Source organism: Clavelina lepadiformis, chromosome 7 (assembly GCF_947623445.1).
Source record: "Clavelina lepadiformis chromosome 7, kaClaLepa1.1, whole genome shotgun sequence".
Taxonomy (NCBI): Eukaryota; Metazoa; Chordata; class Ascidiacea; order Aplousobranchia; family Clavelinidae; genus Clavelina; species Clavelina lepadiformis.
Window position 1 is genome coordinate 16,381,793 of NC_135246.1, and position 14,299 is coordinate 16,396,091.

The following is a 14,299-nucleotide window of genomic DNA, read 5'->3' on the forward strand; positions in this document are numbered from 1 at the left end:
ATGTTTACGGGCTTCTTTTATCGTCAATAGAGTGGGAAAATGGACAAAAGATTTGTTTAGCATTTGCTCTGAAAATAAATTCAATTTACATTTGAAAGCTTTTACATTTGTATACATTTCGTGAGCGAAAAGGTTTTTCCCTTGAAGTTTCGCATTTAACTCATTCATGTGCGTTAGTATGTCCACAGCAAACGCAAAATTACAAAGCCAATTTTCGTCTTCCAGCTCAGGAAAATCATCAGCTTTATCGATTGCCTTCAAAAATAAGCTAATGGCCTCCTTAAGTTCCCATACGCGTTTACATGCTTTCCAGAAAAACATGATTCAAACTTTTTTAACAGAGGCGCAAAATCGATACCAGAATTTTTTGCCTAAAAAATAATTTCAGCTACTTTCATTTTTAGCCTAATTCTGCACGCGACCTGGGACATTGAAGCGCGCCAACTGCTAGGGCAATTCCCAGGCTAGAAAACAGCATCAACCATGCTGCTTTCTGATTGGTCTAAATAGATTTCTTAAAGCCCTACGTAGGACGACCAACGAAATCTTAGTTTTAAGTCTTTGACGCCTCCTAAACATTCGACTCAGTAGCAACAAGCTTGCAACGCAAGGTTGTGAAGGGCAAGGGCTGAGTAGGACGACCGTAACGTTAACTTTGAGAGCGGGTGGATTTCCCGTTTGTTGAAATGGAAGACTGTGGCAGTGGCGTTACCATTCTAAGTTTCAGTCGGCAGCCACCCAATTAAGGAGGCGTCAAACATCAAAAAATGCCATAAAATATTTGTTATTTACTAAAAGACTGATTACTCGGAAAAATCCTCCTTGGGGTTCATCTCTGAAATTTTGCATTTCTGTTTAGTATGCTTTGATCTACCATTCCATAAAATGCCATCACAAAACCATGATTTAAACTTCTTTAACAGTAGTACAAAATAGACATTAGAACTTTTGGCCTAAAAACCTAATTTTAGCTACTTTCATGCCAATTTTTAGCCTAATTCTGCACGCGACCTGTGACATTGAAGCACGTCAATTGCTAGGGTAATTCCCAGGCTAGAAAACAACATCAATTATGCTGCCTTCTGATTGGTCTAAATACGATTTTAAAGCTCTACGTAGGACGTCCAACAAAGTCATAACGATCTTAGTCTTAGGTGTTTGACACCCAATTATTAACCGAGTGTGTGGATGTCGGTGGAAAGGTCTTTTTTACTTTGTTCCACCTGGTGTATCAGTGAAGAACGCCGCTGATGTAGATGCTGAAGAGCACATAGGTGCCATGAATGTCATAACGTAATTCTTGGCACGTTTATATCGAAGCGTCGCAAAGCCCAAAAGTTTGTACAATCATGATTTTCTTACTTTTGCAATCACAGGCTTTGCAATGTATTGTAACGGATACGCAGCAGCAGGCAAACGATGAGAAGCCATTGATTTTGTGTTTTCCACAGTTGTTTGGAAAAAATATTTTATGGCGTTGAAATATCACAGGAGATTTTTTATAATAAGCCTATAATTAACGCTTTTTGTGTGAAGTGGCGCTGCCAGTCAATCAATCGAAATCTAATCATGTTGTTGGATTGTCTGTAGCGTCATCATCTCGTGAGATGCTTTTTTTGTACAAAGATATGAACCGATCGATCGAAGTAACAACCGACAATAGACCAGGACAAATGGTTGTCAGTTGCTGAAGACATTTATGCAGCCAGGTCGCCAGATATACGTCGTTCCACGCAGCTGTTCGTCATGTCCCTACCTCAGGTAGGTTTGTTGTTATTTACTTGTTTAGCTTATTCCGTTAACTATAAAGTTGACTAATATTAAACCAACCTTAGTTCTTGGTCCACAATAGAATTTTCGTAAGTGCAAAATTTGCAGTTAACACAATGACTAATAATTCTCACTTCAATATTTGAAAACTTTCGTCAGCTTCTAAAAAAGTATTCAATAGAAAGTTTTGCAAAATCTCATATGTTAGAAAATAACGTGTGAGATGGGTTACTTTGATTTTGCGCCTCTTCGTATCTTTTTGCAATCTTTACGATAAAACACGGGTTCAAAAGTTTTTGCGAAAGGTGCGTAGAGATATTTTATACGAGGGAATATTTCTTCTCGCAAATGTTGGAATCACATAATAACAGCTTAACACGCTCCCTATGACGACTTAAAATGAATTTTAAACACTGCTACAACTAAGGAGTGCGCCTAATTAACTTATAACGAATCGTTCAATAACGTTGGCGTCTTTCCAATTCGATTCATGCTTCGTCGTTATTGTTATAACCATTTGCCTTCGAACTGCGCCTTCATATTTGTGAATTAAACCGTCTCGCCTGGAATGGAAGATGCTGGGATTTCCCCATGATTCATCGTTTTATGACGTCATAAATCTTGATAAAATCATTCCCAAAACACATCTTGTTAACATCCGCATAATAATTACAGGACGAAACACACCGCGCGTTGTAATTCAAGCCAAAGTCGAATAAAAAAGAAAATAGTCTTTTGTCAATTCTTTCTGTGGTTGAGTTAAAATTATCAAAGCGAGACGTGGAAAGAATATTGGGCGAGGTCGTTGCAAAAGCAGCGCCGAGTGAAAACAGCTGCAAGAGTTTGTTCTGCACTGAAACGTTCTCACAAAAGTCTTTCTTAAAATGGACCAATCGCATTATCCCAGAAACACTTGCTGGTCAAACCAAGAGCTCCATCTGCCGGCTGTATAGAAACTAGCTCTGTACATTTTGCTCTGCTCCTGTTTGCAAAAATAAAATCGTCTAAATGTCGGTGACTTTGATGATATACGACAACAATTTGCATCGATTTGTAAGTTCCAATGCGTTGTTCTACTGTTTGATAACTCGGCTGATCAAAATCAAAGTTAAAATGTAGACAACGGCTTGTTTTATTACATAATAATACGGAATTATTTAACTTTATAATAATTGTTGCTTTTATACAGTTTACTCTCAATATAGTTCTCGTATATTATGCATGATTTATATTTGTTACAATCTATTTTATTAAAGTGCTAACAATTCTAAGCGTTATCGAAAAGTTCATGGAAATCCTCATGCGATGACTTTTGCAGCTTCCACTCGTGTTCACTCTGTGCGCGCTGTTCATAATTATCGTCGATCCTCGTGTTTCAAGATATTCCTCTGATATAATCGTCTTCCCATTCACTTGCAGATCAGACCGAGGGCTCTTCTAGAAATGGTTTGCAAAATATTGCGATACGAAGAATCCTGTGATGAGATCTTGAGCATCACAAAACACGACCCTGTGAACGGTAGAGTGTTGCTGCTGTGGTGGAAGACGTTGAATTTTAGAAACTTAAGTTGGGCTTTTTAAAATAACTTTATGTAGGTTTGTACTGCCCGGGACACTTTGACGGAATGGTGTGTTGGAAACATACTAAGCCGGGGACCCAGGCTTCTGAGCCATGTCCCGAGTACTTTGGCTTGAACGATGGTAAATAGTAATTTTAATAAATATCATCTAGATGGCGCAGTAGACCAATGGTCGGTAAATGTGTCATCTTAATTCTAAATCTATTTTGTTTGGACCAATATGGTTTGAAACGTTACCTGAAATACTATCTATGTTCAAGTTGTCTGATTTTTGATTGATCTGATTTATCTATGTCTGATTTCAAAACTAGGCATCAAATTAGTTTCAAGTTGAGCATCCTCCAGAATTTTCAGGTTGCTTCAACAGCACTCAGAGTAAAAATTATTTTCTGTGAAGATTCTCTCTCCGCATACCGGTTCTGCAATGATGACGGCACATGGCTACAGACGAATGACAGCGGGATTTTCACGATTTGGACAAACAGAGACGAATGTTGGCCTGAAACAAGAAACTCCACTTTGGAGGCTGATATCAGCAGCAATAAAGCCAACCACGAGGTATTGAACTTGCTCAAGTTCAGCTCTATACAAAATGTAGATCATTAGCGACGTTACAATGTTCCTTTTTACATCATAACCGCCATTGTACTTACGATACACGGAGATTTATTTACAAATCCTGAAAAACTGGTTTCCTTATACAAAGTATTAATCTTGGGCACGCCGCGTGTTACGACCTCTAACGGCCGCTAAAGTCCACTGGAGTGGGATACGTGAGGTTTCAGTTGCTAAGTAACCGAAACCTACACGTGGAATAACTGAGTTTAAACTTCTATGGCTTTGAGCATTGCTGCGTGATGCTGATGTCGTGAAGCGCACACTTTGTGTGAACATGTGTGACATTTTGCACAGACATGTTTTATTTATGATATTTCAACAGGCTACTTTTTAACAGTGCGGTATGGTAAATTTTAGAAGAAGTTTTGATACAAATCTATCAATAATCTCATGAAATACATGACCAAGTTTTGTGAAATTCGCACAGCTTAGCTGAATAACCAGAAAAGGTAATAGAAGTTAAAAAATCAGTTTTCATAATTAGGAAATGACAGTTTTAAATTTTAATCATTATTTTTTATCACAATTTTGTGTATTCTGATTGTTAAAAGGCTAAAAAAGTTGTAACATGGATTCATGAAATATTTCTTTTTACAAATAATGCAAAAATTTTTTTTATTTGTTTAAATCTTTTTGCTTTCACATCGCTATCCAAAGACATAAAACTGGAATGGTTGAAGGGGTTTGGAGTAATAGACGAAATATGCGTAAATTCAAACAGAATAATTCACATAACTCCCTTTTGTGCCATAAAATAACGTATTTCGTGTATAGCACCTTTCATAGGCTTGATGCAATCAACGATATATTCACTTCAGGAGGCCATGCTTTCAACCTGGTATGCAACATTTACGACAGGATATGTGATGTCTCTGTGCAGCTTATTTATCGCGATTTGCCTATTGACATTTTTCAAGTAAGTTCTTAATTAAGAAGAATTGTAGTTGGCGATTGTAAGATAAAAATTGCTGCATTTCTTTAAGCATTACATGAAAGCGTGAAAGAAAAATATTAGTAGAAGCAATTACATTGTTGAAATATTTTATTTTGTGCTTTGATGATTGTCCGCGGCAGGAAGCTTCATTGCACTCGTAATTTTATTCACATGAACTTGATGATTTCCTTCATGATTCGTTATATCGCGATGATGGTCAAGGACAAAGTTTTGGACTCGCAATATTCGATTCACTCGGACTCGTTAAATCAAACAAACTTGGATGAAAGCTTGCAAGCGATCTGTGACGAGTTCGACGAGTTGGTCGCGAAAATGGTGAGAAAGAAAACTTGAAGTCGTTTTTTGCTGTGAACGTGCATTCGATGCTCGATCACATTTAACCAAATTCCCTTTAACGAGATTTACAAAGATTAGCTACAAGATTAACTGAAAAGTGGCCTAAATATTGAACAACAATGACAAATACTCTCAGTACGTCCTCGACTTGATCAGCAAATATGTTTCGAAATGTCGTCACAATTTCTGATTTCTTATAAATACTGTTTTGTTACAATGTAACTCAGATTGACCCAACTAATGAAATCTTCGTTACTTATGAAATCACACCAATTGACCCACCTTATAAAATGTCCGCATAATTATAGATTCTATCACCAAACACTAAACAGATCAACTGAAATTGAACCTCACTTAATTATGGATTTATTAAGTTGGGCTCTAGCGTTTGATGAAGTCAATACAAATATTGCAATTTATTTTGTAACCAAGTTATAAATAGACCTTTGCATAACCTAAAATTGGAACACATGAACACAAAATTTATGAAAACCAAATTACCTTAAAAGCAAATAAACGCCACATTTCTTGCTACACCACCGACCAATCCAAATTGAGTTCACTTTGCTATTTCCAGATATTATTTATTTAATTATTTTATCACTAATTCAACAATAGAATTTCTAAAGGTAGATATTTTTTTGATGGTTCGTCGTCATGTTTAGGATTAAATGTATTTAGTTGGGACATGTCTATGTCTGGTCGTTATTTTGTTGCAGTTATACGCATAAAGTGACTTCCATCAACTTCTACTTTCAGATCACCTGCAGAGTCTCTTTGACTTTAATGAGCTACGCAATCGTAGCCAACTACTTTTGGCTCCTTGCTGAAGGCGCTTATCTGCAGCTTCTGTTGCTATTCTCGGTGCCAGAGTACAAATACTTTTCAGTGTTCTTGGTCTTATGCTGGGGTAAGACCTTAATAACCGACGGCACTTAATTAAAACACGGATGACAAGTTCAAAATTTACCATCAGGAGCGCCTTGGATCCCGGTCTGTGTTTGGGTCGCATTGAAGATGACGCTCGATGATGACGATTGTTGGGATCGTTTCGACGAGTTTCACATCCATTGGGCGCTGGACGTCCCTATTATAATATCGATCGCTGTAAGCTTGATAGTAGAATGCTGTTTATAGGCGTATTCCACATATTAATGTAACTTGGTGTTTCTGCAGATAAACTTTGTAATCTTTGTAAATATCGTCCGAATCCTCGTTTCCAAGTTGCGAGCGAAGCACATGGAGCGCACTGACTACAAATACAGGCTGGCTAAATCCACGCTTGCGCTGATACCACTGTTAGGAATGCATTACATTGTTTTCCTGGCGATCGACAACGAGACAGTGGCCAGTGACAGCGTCACCCTTCGAGTGAAAGTGGCATTTGAGATGATTTTCACCTCATTCCAGGTACAAGTTACAAGGTCTGACATAGAGATGTCCCTAAGACTTTGATTGACGGCTATAAAACTGTTTTATCATAGCGTCGATAACTTATTAATTATTTCATGAAATGTCCATCGCTACCAGATGCCGAATAATCTACCAAGTTGTCTCTTCTCTGCCATTTAATTGATTGTTACGCAGGGCTGTCTGATCTCGATCCTTTACTGCTTCCTTAACGGGGAAGTCCAGGGAGAAATCATCAAGATCTGGAGCACATGGAGGAGGAGGAATGGAGTCCCTGCTGCAGGTTCAAGAAATTGTTCGTCGTTTTACAGTAACGGCATCCAGCTGACGTCAATCACGAGCTCTCATGCTGCAGCGAGCGCAACCAGCAATTACGATCACAGTCGGAGAGAGTCTGCTTTCAGTAGTCGCCGCTCTACCGCCTGTGACCAAAGCAGCTCCAGTAACTTCAACGCATCTCACGATTGAAATCTGTTGTGGAAAGAGTCAACCACAGACCGTCATCAATGAAAAGTGTGACGTTTGTCTTCAGTGGCCTGAAGTTTATCTGAATTTTCTACTTCGACTTCTAGTAAACTCGAACTATGCGAACTTCGCGATAAGGCTTAAATTAAATTCTCTGTTGTGTACATCAGGCTATTATACAACAATCTATTTCTTTGATCGTGCATTGACTGTATTTTATTTCTTTGCTTGAGTCCCGTATCTTATAAATCGCGTGTCTTGCGCCATTATTTGTTAAATGCGTCCAAAAATTAATTCGAAAAATTTTGTGAGAATTATTGCGACATCTACATCGCTTAAAGAAAATCAATCAATCATTTTATTTTTCGCGAAAAGCGCGATGGGAAAAGAAACCCCTGAACCCTAAGAAATGAGATCAACACACGCTTTGTTCAATATTCATTGACGTCACACCGACATATTTCTGCCTCGTCTATCAATACCTTGTTGCCGAGTCAAATCAGACTGTTTTGAAGAAACCTCGCGGAAAAGAGCAATTACATCACAATATTGTTCATCAGGACATTACATTACTTTCCACAGGAAAGCCCGCAATTAATAAACTGGTTGATTGTTTAAGCTTCATTTCAAAACTTGGGAAAATTTTGATTTGTCATAGTTCGAAAATTGGAAGATTTCTATTAAGTCAGATTGCTTGAATATTTTTTATATTTGCTCAATTGATTTTGCACTTGACTAAGTTTAATCGATAAAAAAATCAAGAAAATATTTTAAAACTTTCACACCCACAAAAAGTCCAACAGAAGCGCTTTTATACATGGACAAAAAAGCAGCAGTAAAGGAGGGGACAAACCCAAAAAAATGCCAAAAATCTTTGTTTTTTTTATTATAGAGTGACTCGAAAAATCTTCCATGAGGTCTCTGAAATTTTGCATGTCAATTCAGTATGCCTTGAACTACCATTCCCTAAAATGCCATTAAAAAACCATGATTCAAAGTTTTTTACAGAAGCTCTTGTATATTTTTGGTCTTGTTTATTTATAGATGGTCCCTTGTATATTTTTAAACATTTGATGAAAAACAACGCTGATCTGTAGACGATATTGGACTGAATTATGCCCTGGAAGAAACACAATATATTCCGCTACATCAGGTTCTTCAGTTATTGTAAATATACATTTCTCAATAATTTGTACAAGATTAGCTTTCATGTTTCTACTGCTTTGGCAATTAGAGGTTTACACATTCAGTAGACAGTATTTGTTAAAGCGAGTCCTCGGCTGTGATTGGTGCAAGCGTGTCATTTTCGTAGATATTCGCTTCTACCTTCGGGACTGGTTTCACGGGCTTAGTAAGGTGACCAACGATGTTGTAAAGTTTCCCTTTACGTCTTTTGTAAATCTGAATATATTTATAGATATGATTTCAGATGCAATGCGAGGAAATGGACTACATGTGTAGACCACTTACCAACACGGCGATCAGAACCACCAGTAAAACACCAACCACTCCAGCTGCGATATAAGCCACGAGTTTGGGAATATCAAGTGCAGACTGTGAAAAATTCTGCTGCCCAGCTCTTGGCACTGCATCACCCGTTGTCGGAATTTCTAAAAACACCTTTTTAGTTGATAACTTCGGCTTGCCCGGTGAAAATATTGGTTTTTTAACATATCAGTGTAAACTATATCGACTATATAAGACTTACTTTATTTCTTAAAGTTTTTTAAAACATGGCAACTTTTCAAAAAACGATATGCTTTATACTTTGTTAGCATTCACCAACATCTTTAACAAATAACGACAATTTAATTTTCTATTAAGAAATGTGGAAACCGCCTTCGTGCTTATACTCACTTTTGCATTGTGTTCCGTTTCCAAAATATCCCTGAACACAAGTACATGTAAAACTACCTTCTGTGTTCCAACATTTAGCGTTTAGATGACAGGTGTGAGCTCCATCAGCGCATTCATCAAAATCTGCGTGAACAGAGCAGCTAAACGTGACATTATAGTCTTTAATTGTTCTCATGAATTTTCCCAAGATACGGTAAACATTTAAAATTTTACAATAAGAAAAATTTTTCATAAAATACTGAACCTTGACAATAATATCCATCACCAGAATAACCATCTTTACAAGAGCAGCTGTAACTTCCATAGTGGTCGATGCATGTTGCATTTGTATGACATTCATGATTTGTTTCATTGCATTCGTTGACATCTTTACAAACAGGACGTCATTGTACAGTACTTAAAGTATGACATTGCTGTATATGCTGCTAAGGGGTATTCTGGTATCAATATATTACCACTATCTGACACAATTCACAGTATAGAAAACTGCAGTTGATCTAAATACTTACTTGCGCATTGCAGACCATCTCCTACGAAGCCAATCTTGCAACCACATTCAAAAGAACCAATACTGTTTATGCAAATCGCTTCTTCATGACAATTTTGTAATAAAGTCGAACATTCGTCAACATCTAAAAAACAACACACGCAAAACAAGGTTTAAGCGATAACCTACTCACTTTTCACAAGGTTAGGCTGCTATCAAATAGACGTGAATATCAGGCTATTATACCGTTACAAACTGTTCCATTTCCAGAGTAGCCATTTAAACATTGGCAGATGAAACTTCCTTTTGTGTCTACACACATTGCTGCTTGGTGGCAACTATGATTCTCCATTTCACATTCATTCACATCTAAACTCAAATTGCATTTTCATTTATTGTGTTCTGTTAAATTTTGGTGCTTTCTGTCTAGCAACTTAATAATTAACGAAAATTTGATTTTTTTTACTTTGACAAGTGTTTCCGTCTCCAGTAAAGCCAGCATTACACGAACATTCAAACAATCCAACAATATTTTTGCAGGTAGCGTTGTCGTCACAGTCGTGGATTGGATTGTTACATTCGTCAACGTCTGCAAAAAGATTTTGTATTTATTAACGGCTCAAAGTATCCACTAACCATCGCCTGTTAAAAACGTAAAGTTTATAATGCTTTTACCTTTACAAACCGTTCCATTTCCAGTGTAACCCTTCCAACACTGACAAGTGAAACCTCCCTCAGTGTCCACACAGTTTGCCGTTTGATGGCAGTTGTGAGTGCTGGTGTTACATTCATCTACGTCTAAATGACGACGTTATTAAATAATATTCTGCGAAGTGTACTTCAGTTTTATACAAACGTTACAATTTGTTTAAACAGTTTAAAGCATAAAAACCTTGCTCATATCGAATTTACTTAAACACATTCTGCCATCTCCGGTAAATCCATTATTGCATGAACATTGAAATGTACCAACGGTGTTTGTGCATTTAGCGTTTTTATCACAATCGTGCAATTCCTTTGAACATTCGTTCACATCTGTAAAAATGTTTTGCTTATAGTAACTAACGTCATAAAACTTTTCAGTTCAAAGTTCTGGTTACAGGCCGACAGCAAATTTATCTTTTTTACCTTTACAAACTGTTCCATTTCCAATGTAACCATTCAAACACCGACAAACAAAACTTCCTGCAGAGTCTATACAATCTGCCGCTTGATGGCAATTGTGAGTTTTTGCTTCACATTCATTGATATCTTAAGTTGCAATTTTATTTAAACTTAAAGTTTCTTGACTACCACATTTCACTTCAATATAAATATGTTTTCTGCAGAAAGTTCGAATAAAATAGCTAAAACCAATTTTACTTGAACAAATTCTGCCATCCCCTGTAAAACCAGTATTGCATGAACATTGAAATGTACCCATCGTGTTTGTACACAAAGCGTTTTCGTCACAATTGTGCAATTCACTCAGACATTCGTCCACATCTTTAAACGTAATTGGTTTGAAAGTGACGGTATGGATTAGGTTACCTTTAACTTCTAACTGTAAAAGTAATAATGTATTTTTTTTCTATACCATCACAAATTTTTCCATTTCCAGAATGACCGCTGAAGCATTGACAAGTAAAACTCCCTTGAACGTCAGTACAGGTTGCTGCTTGATGGCAGCTGTGAATCTCCATTTCGCATTCGTTAATGTCTAAAATTATCAAATTCATTCATATATCATTTGTAATTTTTGCTTTACTTTTAAAGAAATGTTAATGTGGTTAAAACATATGCTTAAAAAAGTTTACAAAAGCCAAATATACTTGCACAAATCCTGCCATCGCCAGTGAACCCATTATTGCATGAACATTTAAATGAACCAATCGTGTTTATACACGTGGCGTTTTCGTCACAATCGTGTAGCTTAGTGTTGCATTCGTTTACATCTGCGAAAATATTTTGTTTAAAATTATCGACCAAAATGTGTTCTGTTTCCTTTGGTTTTACCATTGCAATCCCTTCCATTTCCAATGAATCCATCCAAACATTGACAGCTAAAACTTCCTTCTGCATCAGTGCAAATTGCCGCTTGATGGCAGTTATGAACGTCCATTTCACATTCATTCACATCTAAATTGCAACTGAATTAAAAACTAGTGAATATAATTTCACCTTTATAGAAATTCAACTAGTTTCCAAAAATTATACAAACAAAACTTGCAAATATTGAATTTTACTTGAACAAATCCTGCCATTTCCTGTAAATCCATTGTTGCATGAACATTGAAATGTACCAATCGTATTTGTGCATTTAGCGTTATCGTCACAATTGTGTAATCCACTTAAACATTCGTCCACGTCTATAAGATTGTAACAGATTAAATGCTTATTTAAAATCTTGTTTAAGCAACTTGGTTTCTCACCCAATTTACAGCATTTTCCCAACCAGCCAGAACTACAAGAGCACTGGTTCGATATCAGGATACCGCCATTGTAACATTCCCGATTGCATGGACGATTCTGGATAAGATCGGTAGGACAGCTTGCACCACCACACTTTGAAGTTTGAAGGATTTCTCGAGTCCTCGTGGAAATGCCATCCGGACCACATTGTGCTGAGCAGTTTGTCCACGGAGACCACGATGACATTTCACAATCAACTGCCAGCCAAAACAGGCACTTACTTGTGAAGTCGGTTTTAATATTATTTATCAGAAGTAAGTTCTGCTTAAAATATTTCTTACATGCACTACTACATCCCTTTTTATTTCTGTGCCAACGCTTGATGACATATCATATTTGACATTATAAAATGTAAAAATTAAGATTTCAAACGCGGAAATAAACAACAGTATATACCTGGACAACAATGCTCGTTGCAAGGCTGAATCTGATTGGTTGGACCATTGCAAGATGTTCCACCACAAGAGTTTTCAGTTGAAATGCTTCTCGCTCTCGTCTGCGTGCCCCTTCCACATTCACGCGTGCAACTAGGTCAAAAAAACCTTTTATAGAACTTTAAATTAAATAAAAAATTTACGTTTATATACATTAATAACACACAAGCATTTGTAACACAATCACAATTTCTTATCCAATATTAATCACTACATTCACTTGAAAATTGTACCAAATTGCCACAATAAGCAAAATAAAAGCAGATTTGTTCATAATGTTTAATCAGAGATTAATATATTTCGGACTTTGCTTAAGTCCTTTATCAGAGTACATAACACAATCCATAAATAGGGCCTACACGCTATTTAGGAAAAGTATACAAATCACTTAAACCTGTTGACAACACCAATTTCTTAATTTCCTGAAGTTTTGTTAAATTCTAGAAGTTTTTAAATCTATTTTAACTGTTTACCGATTCCAGTCTGTCCACTTGGACCAGATACAGTTAACTGGACAACAATGCGTGTTGCAATTCCGAATATCTGTTGACAATCCAGAACAACCTAAGCCACCGCAGCTGGTAAAAGTTCCAATCGACCTCGACCGAGTTTGAGTTCCGGTTCCGCATGTTGTTGAGCAGGAACCGTATGATGTCCATGCTCCCCACGCACAGTTGACTGGACAGCATCTTGTGTTGCAAGATCTTGATTTGGATGAAGATCCAGAGCATTTACTTCCTCCACAACTGACGGAAACAGCGGGAGATCTGTATCTGTATTGAGTTCCACCATCACAGGAACGCGAACAGCTTCCATAACTTTCCCACGATCCCCAACGACAATCAACAGGACAACATCCTGTGTTACATCTTCTGGGGCTTGGAAGATTGCAAGATCCGCAAGCCCCTTTTGTCCGTGTAATTGTCGGACTTTGCATTCCTCCACCGCAAGTTCTGGAGCACGCTCCCCAAATCCATTGACAAGGTGTGGTATTACATCTGTATCTTCGTCTCCGCCTGTCGAAATAAAATTTATAGTAAGGAGCAAGTCCAAAAACAAGTTGGCCCTAAATAAAAGAGTGAGAGCACATGGATTGGTAAAGCATTCTTGTTTTTACGCAGCTACCGGTACCGGACTAAGCTAGAACCAACAACCAAAACTGAACTGCAATGTAGGTTTGCATCTAAATTAACCAGTACAAATATCCCAATTGTAAACTATAGTTCAGGTTTATTTAACACGAAATGTGTTTGTTACACAATTAAGTACGCTTTTGTTATATGCATATTAGTAATTACTATTTACTTGTCGGCCGCTCAAAACATTCTATTTATACTTGATTCAACTACCGGAATCATCCCAATGGTTTCTGTTATGATGACGTAATTAGAACCATCAACTTTATCATAATTAAGAATGACTTTTCGTTTTTTGCCACTTGTTTATGGCAATAGCTGCTTAACCACTACATATTAGTACAAGTCCTTTCTCCAGTGTATTTGATGACAACTACTCTTTGATTTAAGACCAACTTGCTTTTGGACTTGACTCTTACTTTAAAGAGATTAATAACGTTAACGTATGAATTGGTGGGATTTCTCATAAGGTTTTTAATATTTCGTCCGTTCGTGTCTCGATACACTTACCAAGGCCTTGAAATGTGGAACTGGCTATAAAATAGCAGTAACACCAAAAGGATTTTGAGGTTTCGCATTTTCCCTTCAAGTTTGACAATGCCAACTGCTGTAACGCTTGTTCAAGTCTAATAAAAAAATTCTTTCTTTGATCCTGTTATGGAAAATAAGGCTACCTGGTTTATCTTTCCAAAGAGCTTTTAGACAATTAAATCAGCACGATTTTGTAAAATTGTTTACTTCTTTTATTCGTTGGTTTATATATGCTGCCGTACACGTTTCCAAAACACGATTTTCGTGTT

At 37.0% G+C, this 14,299-nt stretch overlaps 2 protein-coding genes across 3 annotated transcripts; one reads left to right on the forward strand and one right to left on the reverse strand.

Annotated features, from left to right (window-relative positions):
* The first annotated feature begins 1,696 nt into the window (after positions 1-1,696).
* On the forward strand, positions 1,697-8,167 carry LOC143466272 (glucagon-like peptide 1 receptor). Its single transcript, XM_076964932.1, has 10 exons — positions 1,697-1,761; positions 3,190-3,289; positions 3,367-3,471; positions 3,748-3,908; positions 4,787-4,884; positions 5,043-5,238; positions 6,019-6,169; positions 6,236-6,366; positions 6,436-6,669; positions 6,847-8,167. The coding sequence occupies exons 1-10, from the start codon at positions 1,747-1,749 to the stop codon at positions 7,135-7,137; spliced, it is 1,482 nt and encodes a 493-aa protein (XP_076821047.1). The 5' UTR covers positions 1,697-1,746; the 3' UTR covers positions 7,138-8,167.
* On the reverse strand, positions 8,119-14,196 carry LOC143466267 (uncharacterized). Of its 2 annotated transcripts, XM_076964927.1 has the most exons (20): positions 14,010-14,196; positions 12,837-13,379; positions 12,326-12,456; positions 11,890-12,126; positions 11,704-11,826; positions 11,474-11,596; positions 11,290-11,412; positions 11,055-11,177; positions 10,841-10,963; positions 10,607-10,729; positions 10,391-10,513; positions 10,154-10,276; positions 9,945-10,067; positions 9,725-9,847; positions 9,501-9,623; positions 9,236-9,358; positions 8,992-9,114; positions 8,605-8,744; positions 8,395-8,535; positions 8,119-8,254 (listed from the first exon to the last, which is right to left on the reverse strand). In XM_076964927.1, the coding sequence occupies exons 1-19, from the start codon at positions 14,075-14,077 to the stop codon at positions 8,398-8,400; spliced, it is 2,856 nt and encodes a 951-aa protein (XP_076821042.1). In that variant the 5' UTR covers positions 14,078-14,196; the 3' UTR covers positions 8,119-8,254; positions 8,395-8,397. The 2 variants fall into 2 exon arrangements, with proteins under 2 accessions (XP_076821042.1, XP_076821041.1); XM_076964926.1 differs by having other exon boundaries at positions 8,248-8,535.
* Positions 14,197-14,299: the final 103 nt, after the last annotated feature.

Bases quoted from the DNA above. Each gene is read 5' to 3' on its own strand.
- LOC143466272 (XM_076964932.1), top strand. The intron at 3,290-3,366 runs GTAGAGTGTTGC...AACTTTATGTAG, and splicing joins AAAACACGACCCTGTGAACG to GTTTGTACTGCCCGGGACAC. The intron at 6,367-6,435 runs GTAAGCTTGATA...GTGTTTCTGCAG, and splicing joins CTATTATAATATCGATCGCT to ATAAACTTTGTAATCTTTGT.
- LOC143466267 (XM_076964927.1), bottom strand. From the start codon at position 14,077: ATGCGAAACCTCAAAATCCTTTTGGTGTTACTGCTATTTTATAGCCAG. The intron at 12,127-12,325 runs GTATATACTGTT...TTTGGCTGGCAG, and splicing joins CAACGAGCATTGTTGTCCAG to TTGATTGTGAAATGTCATCG. The intron at 10,730-10,840 runs GTAAAATTGGTT...TTGCAACTTAAG, and splicing joins GGATGGCAGAATTTGTTCAA to ATATCAATGAATGTGAAGCA.